Source organism: Rattus norvegicus, chromosome 1, assembly GCF_036323735.1.
Source record: "Rattus norvegicus strain BN/NHsdMcwi chromosome 1, GRCr8, whole genome shotgun sequence".
NCBI lineage: Eukaryota > Metazoa > Chordata > Mammalia > Rodentia > Muridae > Rattus > Rattus norvegicus.
In genome coordinates, this window is record NC_086019.1 from 192,726,418 (window position 1) to 192,739,953 (window position 13,536).

General features: G+C 41.6%; 1 protein-coding gene across 1 annotated transcript in view; it reads right to left on the reverse strand.

Annotated features, from left to right (window-relative positions):
* The window catches only part of Mcmbp (minichromosome maintenance complex binding protein), a 44,999-nt gene that overhangs the window by 24,035 nt on the left and 7,428 nt on the right, over positions 1–13,536 (reverse strand). Inside the window, exons 2-5 of the mRNA NM_001039608.2 lie at positions 6,768–6,853; positions 5,708–5,848; positions 5,576–5,617; positions 2,420–2,521 (exon numbers count right to left, since the gene is read on the reverse strand). Of these exons, the coding sequence (NP_001034697.2) occupies positions 2,420–2,521; positions 5,576–5,617; positions 5,708–5,848; positions 6,768–6,853 (371 nt within the window). The remainder of the gene's footprint in view (positions 1–2,419; positions 2,522–5,575; positions 5,618–5,707; positions 5,849–6,767; positions 6,854–13,536) is intronic.

Consider the following 13,536-nt stretch of genomic DNA (forward strand, 5'->3'; position numbering starts at 1 on the left):
AGGAGTATATGTCAATCACCAACTCTACATCTAGTGGAAATGTCATTCAAAATGAAGCTGAAGGAGACTTTCAGTTGAACTTTCATGAAGGAATTCACCAACCTAAGACCTGTTCTTTTTTGGGGGGGGGGCGATATCTAAGGGAAATCATTTCACATAAACACAAAGAACAAAGAGAACTGGAGATAGTGAATAAAGTGTAAGTGATGTGGGTTCTCCCTTGGTTTACGGAGAAGACAAGTGACAGTGAAAGCACACAAGGGTCCAGGATTAGCTCAGCAGTCAAGAGCCAGAGGGCCAGAGTTCAGTTCCTAGGACTTACAAGTACCTGCAACACGAGGTTCAGAGTAGCCCATGCCCTTCTTCTAGATCTATCTTAAAGTAAAGAAACAAACAGATCAATTGATTGACTGGTTAAATAGAGCTAGAAAGATAGCTGGCTCTGTGGCTAAGAGCACTGGCTTCATAAGGGCCTTAATTCCATCCCAGGCACCCAGAGAGAGGTAATAACAGTTTTTAACTCCAACTCCAAGGAGATCTAATACTCTCTCTAGCCTCCAAGGGCATCAGATATACCCTTGGTGCACAGGCATACATTCAGTCAAAAACAACAACATGTACATAAACAAATAAATACGAATAACACAGGCTCTATGTATAGTTTACATACAAATGAAATACATGATGCCAGTAACATAAAGAAAGGAGGGAGAATGACAGTGCTGAGACAATCAGAGATCAAAGAGATCACAGGAAGGACAGAAACCAAAGCAGTGGTTAGAGAGAGATTTGCTGCTCTAATCTTAAGAGAAGAATTTATTTATTTTAACTGCCAATACGAGAAAATCTGAAATCAATAACTGAATGTCTCGGTAAAAAAAAAAAAAACCCAGAAATACCAAACTCTGAAAATGTAGGTCAGGGGCAGAGTGCTTACCTAGCTAGCATGCAAAAGGACTGGGTTTAAACCTGAGCTCTGTAAAAAGAAAAAGGTGGAAAAGCTAAACCCAGACAAAGTAAAATAAAAGGAAGCAGAGAACAGTAGACAGGGCATGTGACAAACTGGCAACAGATCAAGGCAGGGAAACAAAGTAAAGGAGCAAAGCTAGAGAACCCACCCCACTGAAGGGGATGGGATACCATGAAAAAGGGTTAAAGGTCAAAAAGGGTTAAAGGTCAAAGCTTGGCCAGGCTGGGGGGTACCTGTCATCCCAGCATCTGGAGGAGGATCTGACCTGACGCTGCATGAGCCATATGAGACCTCACATAAAATACAACCACTGCCAAAACCAAACCAACCAATCAATGCCAAAACCAACCAACCACTGCCAAAACCAAACCAACCAATCAATGCTAAAACCAACCAACCACTGCCAAAACCAAACCAACCAACCAATCACTGCCAAAACCAAACAACCAACCACTGCCAAAACCAAACCAACCACTGCCAAAAGCCAACCAATCACTGCCAAAACCAAACCAACCACTGCCAAAACCAAACTAACCAACCAACCACTGCCAAAACCAAACCAACCAATCACTGCCAAAACCAAACAACCAACCAATCACTGCCAAAACCAAACCAACCAACCAACCACTGCCAAAACCAAACCAACCAACCAACCACTGCCAAAAACCAACCAACCACTGCCAAAACTCAAGTTTCAAATAAATGACTGAAACAAATTTTCAAAGACTCATGACTGGAGCTGAAGTGATGGCTCAGTGGTTAAGAACAATGGCTGCTCTTGTAGAGGATCCAGGTTCTGTTCCCAGCACCCATATAAACCAATGTAACTCCAGTTCAAAAGGATGTGAAACCCTCTTTCAGCTTCCCCATAAGCTCCTCTGAGCATGTAGTGTCCATGAGAACGAAAACACACAAACACACACACACACACACACACACTTTAAAAACTAATCTTTAAAAAACTGAGAATGTGGGGCTGGATATAGCTCAGCAGTCAAGAGAACCTGTTCCAGAGGACCTGAGTTCAATTCCTGGAACTCACATGGCAGTTCACATCTGTTTGTACCTCCAGTTCCAGGGCTTCTGATGTCCTCACTAGTCGGACATGCAGGCAAAACACCAATGCACATAAACAATAAAAATTATATATAAAAACCATTCTAATCTGAAACTGTACTTGTTTATCATTGTGATACTATTTAACTACCTATAAATCTATCTCAACCTACTTTAATAATATTTTGCTACAGGGATATATCATAATTTAGGTATTGCTCTCTGATTACTATGTCTTACTAAAAACATACTTATATATGGATACATTTCCCTAGCTAATGTTGCCAAGGTAAAAAAAACTACAAATCTAAAACGTAAATTTTAATCCTCTAAATTAAAAAAAAAAAAAAAAAAGAGCCACGCAGCAGACAGTAAGGTTCACATAAAGGATATCTCTTTGACCCACAAAGATTCCCCAGGCACTGGGACGCAGTAAAAGGTCTGTCTTTCCGAAGTGGTTGACCGTGGAGAGTTTAAGTCAAGTTCTTGTTGAGGCTGTAATATTCAGAAAAATAATTTTAAATTTTTGTTAAAAAACCCATTTTCACATTATAAAATCATAATAAATGTTACCTCAAGTTAATGCAAATAATGAGCAATTAAGTAAAGAAGCATCTCCTAACGTAGCTCTGGCTAAAACGAAACTTGCGATCCTCCTGTCTCAGACTCCCAAATACTGGGAAGCATCGTAAGGCACATGCTGCCACCATGACACACTCTGCTTCCAAAACTACCTTCTTTTCTCCCTTTGTTATTTTTGGGGGGCAAAGGGAGGAAGGTGTCTCACCCTGTAGCTCTAATGTTTGGCAATCCTCCTGCAGCAGCCTCTCTGGGGTTATAAAAATAAGCCACTGCATCCAGCTTACTTCCCCCCACCAGCTTACTTCCCCCCACCAGCTTACTTCCCCCACCAGCTTACTTCCCCCACCAGCTTACTTCCCCCACCTTTCTGAGTGTACATGCCAAGGCTTACACATGCAAGTGCAAGGACACAGCAGGAGCTGTGCTCTCCTTCTACCGAGTGGGTTTCAGGGACTGAACTTAGGTCATCGGGCTTGGCAGCAGTTGCTCTTATCCACCGAGTCATCTCATCAGTCTCCAAGCTACCATTAAAAACAACAAAGCCCTGCCTGCCAATGGTGGCATCACACGACTTCAACCCTAGCATGTGGGAGGGAGGGGCAGGTGGGTCACTAATTCTGAGGCCAGCCTGGTCTACAGAGTGAGTTCCACAATAGCTAGGGCTACATAGAGAAGCCCTGTCTCAAAAAAACCAACCAACCTACCAACCAACCAACCCAACCCAACCAACCAACCAACCCAACCAACCTAACCTACCAAACCAAACCAAACCAAACCAACCAACCAACCCAACCAACCTAACCTACCAAACCAAACCAAACCAAACCAACCAACCAACCAACCCAACTAACCAACCTAACCTACCAAACCAACCGGTCCTTCATGTTAACACACACATAAAATCACCAACTTCGTTCCATCATTTTCATACATGTAACATGTGCTTTATTCCTATTTAAGCTGGAAAATGATTTTTTGTTTTGTTTTTGAAACAAGGTCTGATGTATACCAGGCTGGCTTCAAACTCACCATGTACTGAGGATGACCTTGAACGTCTGATCCACTTCCCAAGCGCTGAGATTGAACCCAAAGCCTCATGCATGCTGGGCAAGCGTGTTATATTCTCCACCTTCAAACTATATTTCTTGCCTATTTTTCCCCTCTAGGAGCAAGGTTCCTTTCATTGGAATGGGGCTTTCATTTAAGATTTTTTTGGTTTTGCTTTTTTTTTGGGACAAGGTTTCTCTGTGTGGTCTTGCCTGTGCTACAATTCACTTTGTAGACCAGGCTGGCCTCAAATCCTGCCCGTCTCTGCCTCCCAAGTACTGGGATTAAAAGCATGTACCCCACCATCCCACTTTTTTTTTTTTTTTTTGCAGACACACAAACTGTCTCTGAGCCCATGGCAGTGTTATGTCAAGATTACCAACTTGTAATTTATGCTACTGTACAGGGAGGAGGAAACCTTAAATAGTAATATAATCACCAATGCATTATAACGTTTTAAAGAAGCTAGTCTATCCATTAACCTGGTATCCCATTTGTCTTATGGAAAAAAGACATGACAACAAGAGTCTGAAGCAGTGTGAGACAGGGGAAACCCATCTTTAAATGAGCCCACTACTCTACGTCATTGTCAGAATTCACAGTTAAAGCTGGTGTTTTGTTCTGTGAACCACTAAACCAGAGCACTTCCTTCAACTAGAACTGACTCTTCTGAATCTCGTAATTGTAGCTGGTATTAATAGGGTTATCTATCAATCAACTCTCAGGAAGTCTGAGTAAGAGCTGACAGGTTCTTGGTGCACAAAGCAGAGAGCTAGACCCGGAAAAGGTAATGGCAGAGGCCTCACCTTCATACTGACCTGCTTGGTTAACCACAAATATAATTCTCATTTTCTTCCCCAAAATGAACAATTAAAGTCTGTGTTTTAGTAGAAAACACATGAAAACCATAAAGCAAACGACAGAAGACATTACTAGCTATCTGGTCTATTCAGACATGCTAATGGTCTCTTTTATATTAAAATAAAAATAAGCTTTTTATAGGCCCAGCTAAGCACCATACGCTAAACAGGAGTCAAAGGGCAATCTTTTCCTCCTATTATCAGAAAAGCAATGCAAGGGAAGAAACAGAAGGCAGACAGTTTAGAGGTCCTTTACAAATGTCTTTGAGTACATTTCTACTTGACCCTGTCCCTTGGGGCCTAGCACTATGGAACCCTATGTGCAGCAGAGCGCCCGCCCCCTCAGAGAGCAGCAGGGACTTGTACGCCGTGCTTTCATCACTTCCTTCTGTCAATGGACACTGTTTTAAAGCCTGTGTGTAAAGTCAGGCACAATCCCAACACCTGGTGGGGAGCAGCAGGACAGACACAAGCTCAAGTCAGGACAGTCAGGCCACACAGTAAGACCTCCCTCAGAACGGGCATATTGTTAAGTTGGAGGTAGGGTTCAATGGTAAATATGCTTTTTAAATCTCTGACACCCACTCCCACAACTTTCCCTAGAAAAACAGTGAGATTTAACAGTATTAACTGAAGGAGAGATAAGGTAGTTCAGTGGGCAAAGGCATTTTCTGTCAATCCTGATGCCCTCCCTGAGTTTGAGCCCCAGGACTCACATGAATGTCCTTGCCTTACAAAACAAGCAAGCAAATGTCTGATTACACCTAACTGAGAAAGTGCTAAGTCTAAGTTAACCTTTCACTTTTGTTTAAAGAAACACTCACTGTGCTTTTAGTCACAGATACTAAGGAAGAATCCTGTCATTTATAATCTTGCCAGAAATCTTTAAAAGATAAATAAGAAAATGCCAGAAAAATTCTTAAAGACAAATAAAAAAAAATTCTGCCAGATTTTTTTAGAACTCATTCACATACAAGACAACCAACCAAAGAAAAGACAAATTCTCTTTTTAGGTGGAAAAATCATGCTAAAAAGCCTCAAATACGCAAAGGATACATACCCCACATTCTGCTACATCTCTGTATTTTCCAAAATGAAGAACCTGTGACCAAAATAAAAGGCAAAGTATGTATCAATGCAATTCATATTACAAATCATAGCTAGCATGGCTCAGGGAGAACGCGATACATACCCGTGCTTTTGTGTTCTGGTTAACGGTTTCATAAACGCCCATGTAAAACTCGGGGTCAAACATATCCTGAATCATGCAACGGAACTTGACAAAGCTGTTAGGCTTCAGATAATGAAGGGGGACTTCATTCAACGATGGTACCTTCAGATAGAAAGAAGCAAGCAATTCAGCAACGTTGTTTCTGTAAAATGTTAGACACATTTTCAAAATTTAGCCCTATCCAGCTGTATGCTTTCACAGTTCAACATAACATGTGCTGGGCAAAGAACTGTCCTCAGAATTCTTACAAGTTCGCGTGACAACACCACTATAACAGGATGCTTTTCCTTCTAAAAGCATCTGTAATATGTGTAACACCTCCCTGCCTGCCTTTTGGTCCAGTTTTGTTGTTTTCTTGTTCTTGTTTTGTCTTTGTTTTCTTTCTTTAAAGATCTGTTTATGTATGTACATGTACATGAATACTCTGTGTGCCAGAGAGGACATCTGATCTCATTACAGATGGTTGTGAAAAGCCAGGTCAATGTTGGGAACTGAACTTAAGACCTCTGCAAGAGCAGCCAGTGTTCTTAACCACTGAGCCATCTCTCCAGCCCCCTTGTTTCCTTTCTTTTGAGACAGTTTCACTTTGTAGTTCAGTATAGTTTGGAATTCCTTAGTAGCCCAGTCTAGCCCCAAACTTGTCATGATCCTCCTGTGTCAGCCTCCTAAGCCCCCATACTGCAAACATCGACTGTCATGAGGGACTGCTGAACCCTTGAAGTCAGCAGAAAAGCACATGCTTTGACGAGGTCTTCTGAACATTCACATGCCAATTCTTTTAGGAAGGAACAAAACAAAGGTGACAACCACTGTCAGAATCACAATTTACTCTTTCTTCAGAACAGCCATTTGCTGCCACCTAGAGGCGCGACACAGAAGCATCAGACCAAAGCCCTTTTATTTTCACATTCGAAGAGTTGTATGCACTCACTTCTCCACTTGTAGTCACAAGGACAGTGGGGCATCTACTCTGCTGAGAGAAACCACAGCCAGCCACCTCCTACAACAACAGTAAGCTCACCCATTTAGGAGCATTATTTTCCTTCAGCTTCTCCTTGAAGTAGTCAATAACTTTCTTCTCCCAGTCAGGAGTAACTCCATTTTGTGCTGAAAGAGAAATATGGTCATCAACACCCGGCATAGGCCAACAGATTATGTTCACGTTAGTAACATGTAAGCTGCATGGTTAACACAAAGCAAATGTGCAGCTGGGACAGTCACAGGCATCCAAGGAGCTTCACTGCTCAGGAGACTTTCATATACAGTAATACACGGTGAGACGGAAGCTGGAGACTTTTAGTCACAGCTGTTTGTTGTTTGGTGTACAGAGGCCAGAGAGCAGCGTGCAGGAGTTGGCTCTTGGGAATCTAACTCGGGTCGGTCAGGGCCTGTCAGGAGGATCAGAAGTCCCGGGTTCTGCAGCTACATAGGAGCCTGAGCTACACGAATCATCTCAAACAAAATAAAAGCAGACAGAAAAAAGTTTGAATTGTAATTCTGTCCTTCAACACCAATCATGCTGCTATGTAAGTGATGTTCTAGGCTTCTAGTGCTATATATAGAGACAGTATGTCTGTCCTTCTATCAGAGAGGCCCATCTCCCAAAGTGGCAACCAGTTCTCCACTATACATACAGTATTATCCTGTCCTCATAATGAAGAAGCAACCTACAGGAGTGACTCACAGGAGGTGAAAAGGAGGACCAAAGAGGGAGTAACCCACAGAACACAGATTCTGTGGACTAAACCCCCAGCAGACATGTCCACACGTCTTCATGTTTATCACATGGCTGCCTTAAGCAGATGGCGAATAAGGGGGATTTGTTTCTAACCGTGATGTAGCGGAGCCTGTCAGAAACACTCAACCCTGCTGTAGCAGTGCTCAAACATTTCCCTAACTGGACCAAGCTTGATGACCTTAGGTGAATCTTCAGGATCCACAGGGTGGAAGGAGAGAATTGATTCCCCAAGTTGTCTTCTGACCTCCACATGTGCACCACCCACATTTATATGAATTAATTAATTCAATTATTTAAACGAATTTAATTATTTAATTATTTAAAAATGAAGAACGAAACAGTCTTAGTGCCATACTTAAGGTATTGTTTTTAGATCTATAACCAACTGAATTAGTTTCTTTGGAAAGTATGAGGTTTAGGTCGAGATTTCTATTTTTTTGTATATAAGTGTTTAGTTATATTTTAAAGAACTTCCTTTACTACTGGGTTACCTTGTGTCCTTTGATTAAAAAAGAAAGAAAGAAAAGTGAAGAGTAACAGCAATAGAGCCTGCTAAAGGAAGACTTAACCACACAGAAGGATAGAAAGGATCGGTCTACTTAGTATGGGAACTAAACTAGGCCAGTTCATAAAGGCATCATGGGAGAGGCTGGAGGGAAGGCAAGTTGGACAGTTTGTGAATACGGTACAAAGAATGCCCCAGTGGGGCTTACTTCCCATAACTGAGTTCAAAACTAGTAACCTTAAAACAAGAAAATCATCTAGGAGGGCTCACTGTGGAAGGGAGACTGAGAAGAAAATGTGGGACAACCTAGGTGTCAAGTTAGGTAAGGAGGCATCTGAGTTCCAGAGCAGCCCAGACCACACACTAACAACCCATGACAAATAAGTCTGAATGATAGGAAAATAATTTGTTGGTTATTGGGGCAGGTGTGTGCGTGTGCGCGCGTGCGCGCATGTAAGGGACAAAGAACAACTAGGGTGTTGTCTGGCATTATTCATTCATTCATTCATTCATTCATTCATTCATTCATTTTTTTGGAAAGAATTTCTCACTGACCTGGACTTGCCAAGTAGGAGGCTGGCTAGCCAAAAACCACAGGGATGTGCCTATGTCCACCTCTCTAGGTGCCGGGATTAAGGGCATGCATTCCAGGCTGAGCTTTTATATGTAAATTCTAGGGACTAAACTCAGGTCAACATGCTTGCAAGCCATGCATTTTACTAACTGAACTGTTTCCCATTCTGGTAGCCAGACTCTTTAAAGCTCAGAAAAGACAAGGAATTAGATTTGTTCTTAGAACCTCCAGGTAGGGATGCAAACCCTGCTGACAACTTGGTTTTTATCTCAGTGTCACACTCTGGCTTCTAGAGCTGTAATGTAATGAATCTATATTGTTTCAAGCCACTGTGTTTGGTGTAAGTTACTGTTGGAACAGGAAGTTACATAAATCTCCGAATATATGTATCCAAGTCTTTTCTTCTATCCGTCCAGTTAGTACACAGTGGCATTTCCTCTTTATTCCTGGTATGGGTAATTTGTTTTCTTTTTTCTTTACTAGTCTAGCTAGGGGTCTAACAAAGGAAATAAAAGATTAGGGATTTAGTTCAGTGATTCAATCCCCAATCACACTCCCTACACACACACACACACACACACACACACACACACACACACACACACACACACCCTAAACACACTTAAAGAAGAAACAAAGAGGGAGCTAGCTGCACTCGTAGCTCAGATGGTAGTGTCTAGCAAGATGAGGCCCTGGCTCATCCGCATAAAGCAGGTGTAGTGGTGCATGCCTACACCCAGGAGATGGAGGCAGGAAGATCAGCAAGTTCAAGCTAATGGCCACTGAGTAGAGACACAGGCTACCAAAGGATCCTCTGAGTTCAGTCCCTTGAGGAGGAGAGAACCTAGCAAAAGTGGTCTGTCATTCTGACCTCCACATGCACACTGTTCCCAATGTGTAGCAACTTCCAGCAATGTAGTAAGTAGAAAGCTGTAAGAAAGTTTAAGACCACCTTCACACACTACCGAGTTCTAAGGCAGCCTGTATTACATAAGACTGTCTCAAGTCTCACTGATTTGCTGTTTTCTCGTTTCCAACCCTTAATTTCTGTTCTTCCTTCATTATTTCCTTTTCTTTTCTTTGTGTGACTTGGGTTTTAGTATTCATTTCTGATTTCATATATGGACACAATGCTTGAAGCCTTCTTTTCAAATATACATACAATATACATACAGCACGGTCTCTGGCTGTGCTTAGAGGATGTTCTTACATTTCCATTTGTGTGTACCTGGGAACAATTTTAAGTTTCATAGGGACTGCTTTCTGATCTACTGACTGTTTATAAGTCTTCTACAAATCTAAAGTTTTCTGTCAGCTTTCGGATTTCCGATTCCCTCTTATTACAGACAGAACACACACAATGATTTCCCTTCTTTGAAGTCTGCTGATACTTGTTCATAACTCAGAATGATTTATCTTACCCCAAGTTCCTCACGTGCTTGGACAGTGCGTGTTCTGGGAGGGGGAGGTGAGTATCCTAAATGAGCCTGCTTGGCTGGTGCGCTCATCGCTTTAAGAGACTACACTTTTCCAACTACGCAACGCAGCAGCAGGCCCTGCAACTGTGGCTGCACACTTGTCCACTCTCAGCTCACCAGTGTCTGGAGGCAGCTTGAAGCTCTGCAGCTGGTGCATGGACGTCATCTTTTTATGACAAGACCTACAGCAAACCTATGTGTCTCTTATTTTCTTCTTGGGACAGCTTTAAAAACTTATTTTAAAACTTGGGGCTATCCAGGTAATGGTGGTGCATACCTTTAATCCCAGCCCTTGGAAGGCAGAGACAGGTGGATCTCCAGGTTGGAGGCTAGCTTGGTCTACAGAGTAATTTCTAGCCAGGGCAAGACCAAAAACAAACAAACAAACAAACAAACAAAAAAAAAAACCCACCTCAAAAAACAAGCAAGCAAACAACACCCAATATTACAACACTCTCTCTGTCCATCACCCACGCCCTGCTATCCCTCTCAGCCAACTCTCTTTCAAATTCATGACTTTGTACTCTTTAACTATTATTGTTAGATATATTGTTGATAGATATATAAGTACAACCTATTGAGTCCGTTTACCCTTGCTTATTTCTATTATTTTTAAGGCTGACCACCTGGGATTGGTGTAGAGAAATCTCTTGTGTACTGAATGGATCCAACACCTGTCAGTTAAAGCTGACTGACCTATAGCTGAAGCAGCAAACTGAAGGTGGACAGAGAGGATTCTGGGATAGAGCCAGGTCCAGGAGGACTGGCCCAGGAACATGGAGATCAGAAGCATGGGAGCTAAGCAGAGGTGACCAGCCATGTGGCAGAACTTCTCTAGGAACAGCCAAAGCTTATGGCAGAGGTATTTGTAAATATATTTGAGTTTCAGAGTCGTTATTCTTGAAGCCTGGGGCCAGGAGGAAAACTTGACTTTTACAGATTGGGGAAGAAGAAATTCTCCCTTTCTTAGTAGTGCAAACAGACCTTTCCTTCTTAAGTGAGTATAACAAATTCCCAAAATGTATGTTTTAGGTTAAACTCAATGGAAATCAGATGTATCATTATGCTCACTGACCAAAAGGAATGCACAGGAAAAGAAAAACAGAAAGAAAATTCTGAAACCACAATTCACTTACCATGAACCTCCTTCCCCAAATAAACCCACACTACTAATTTGGGAATTTGAGGATAGTTCCAAATTTTCTCCGATGAATTACAGATTAATCTGTGTAGTGTTTGTGGAATACTAAAGTGGGGTTTCGAGGAAAAAATAAGTTTGAAATGTCTATCAAATACCAAGAAAAAAACAGACATAAAATAGTCTACTAATCAACACGTGCAATTAGAAAAGCAGTAAAACTAAGGGCAAGCATCAAGGAACGGAAATGAAAACATCAACACAAACGACTAATATGAAAACACAAATTCCTGGGTGGGACAGTTCACATTCATAGTCCTAGTACCTAGAAGGTGGAGGCAGAAGGAAAGGAGTTCAAAGCCAGCCTAGGCTACATAAGACTAGAAAAGGGTTGGGGTGGGGAGGAAACAGAAAAAAAGAGAGAGACAAAAAGAAAATGAAAATAAGACAAAATTTCTAGGAAGCCGTTCAGGAGGGGAAAAACTGCAAACAAAACCCCAGGTGTTGGGGATGTGGCTGTGGTGGGAAAGCGCTTGCCTAGCATGCATGAAGCCTTGGTTGGACTTCCAATGCTTCAGAAAACAAGGAGTGGTGGTACACAGCCGTAATCACAGCAGTAGGCAGAGATGGGGATCAAATTCAGTCACTCTTGGCTATTAGCAAGTTCAAAGCAAGTTCACACTACATAATACCCTGACTCAAAACAAAAACAAAACAACAAACTCCAAGTATTGGCAAAAGGACAGACTGAGGAAACAAAATAAACAGCCTGTAAGTTTATCAACATCAATGCAGCCAACTGAACTGTCAAAGGAGCAAAACCAATATAGCAATGTACAATATACAATGGAGAAAGAACCCTAAGAAACAATGTGAGAAAAAACGAGTGACACTGCAAAAATTATAACCTAGAATCGAACCTCAAATCTGTCACAAATTAACTTAAAATGGATCACAGAACTAAACAAACAAAAGTAACATCATAAAATTCAGAAGAAAACACAGAAGAAAACCTAGATGTTTGGCTAAAACTGTTTAAATAAAATACCAATGACGCATTCCACAAAAGAAAATAAGCTAGACTTAACTACACTACTGTTACATGAAGGAAACTGTCAAAAAAAAAAAAAAAAAAAAAAAAAAAAGAAAAGAAAAGCAAACACAGACAGGCAGACGACCACACACACACACACACACACACACACTCACTCACTCACTCACTCACTATAGAGTGATGAAAATACAGACAGAACACTAACCACACTACACGCAGATGAGTAAGTGTCCAAACTGATCTTTAACGAAACAAACCCCAGCCGTTCCGTGATGGATTAGACCTTTAACTGCATGACTAGGAGACTGAGGCAGGAACTCTGTGAGTTCCAGAACAGCCAGTGCTACACAGAGAAACCTTGCCTGGAAAAACCAAACCAAACCAAACCTAACAAACCAAGAAACCCAAAAGGTAACCAGGGATGCCGATGAGCAGAGCTGGGACCTGGCAGTCGGAGTTGCTAACACAGCAATTTCCATTCACTGCTGCTGGAGGGCGGAACCAGCCTGGCGGTTTGTCACTAAGCTCAACATACTCGTTCTATCACACTATCCGAGCAATGCATACTAGGGACTTCGGATGATAACGTGCTAATGCCTGTTTATTTAAAAAATACATACATTTGGGGTAGGGCTTTGTGAACAGAGGTCATAGGACAACATTAACAACTTTTTAAATAATCATTCATGTTATTTTATACGGAGATGTGGTATCTGAAAATACATATATATACCATGTGGACATGGAGCTGACAGAGATCAGAAGAGTTCATTAGAGCCCATGAACTGGTTACAGACAGTTACAGTTACCATGTAGTTACTGTGAATCTAATCTGGGTCCAGAGGACAACTCTGTATCTCATTTTCCTTCCACTTCAGACATGGGTTCTAGAGATCAAATTCAGGTCATCAGGTTAGCAAGCACACTGAGCCGCCTCAGCTCAGTGAGGATTTCCTAATTGTGACAAATAAACGTTACCATATGGAGGAAGTGGAGATGTTACATAAAAAATCTTTACCTTTCACTCACTTAAAGACAATTTTAAATAAATTGCTCAAAGAATATAAAAGCAACAAAAATTAAAATGGATATAAAAGTCTCAGATGACTGTAAAAATCAAATACTGTTTAAAATACTAGTGTTCTAGGTTCTAAACAGTAATAGTTCATGTTTGGCTTCCCACAATGCTAGAGACGATACTAGGTCTTAGAGATAATAATGCTAGAGAGAGACGATGGTAGGTCTCAAACACGGAGCACATACTCCATCATGAGGCTACTGCCTGGGACCCCACCCTCTCTCA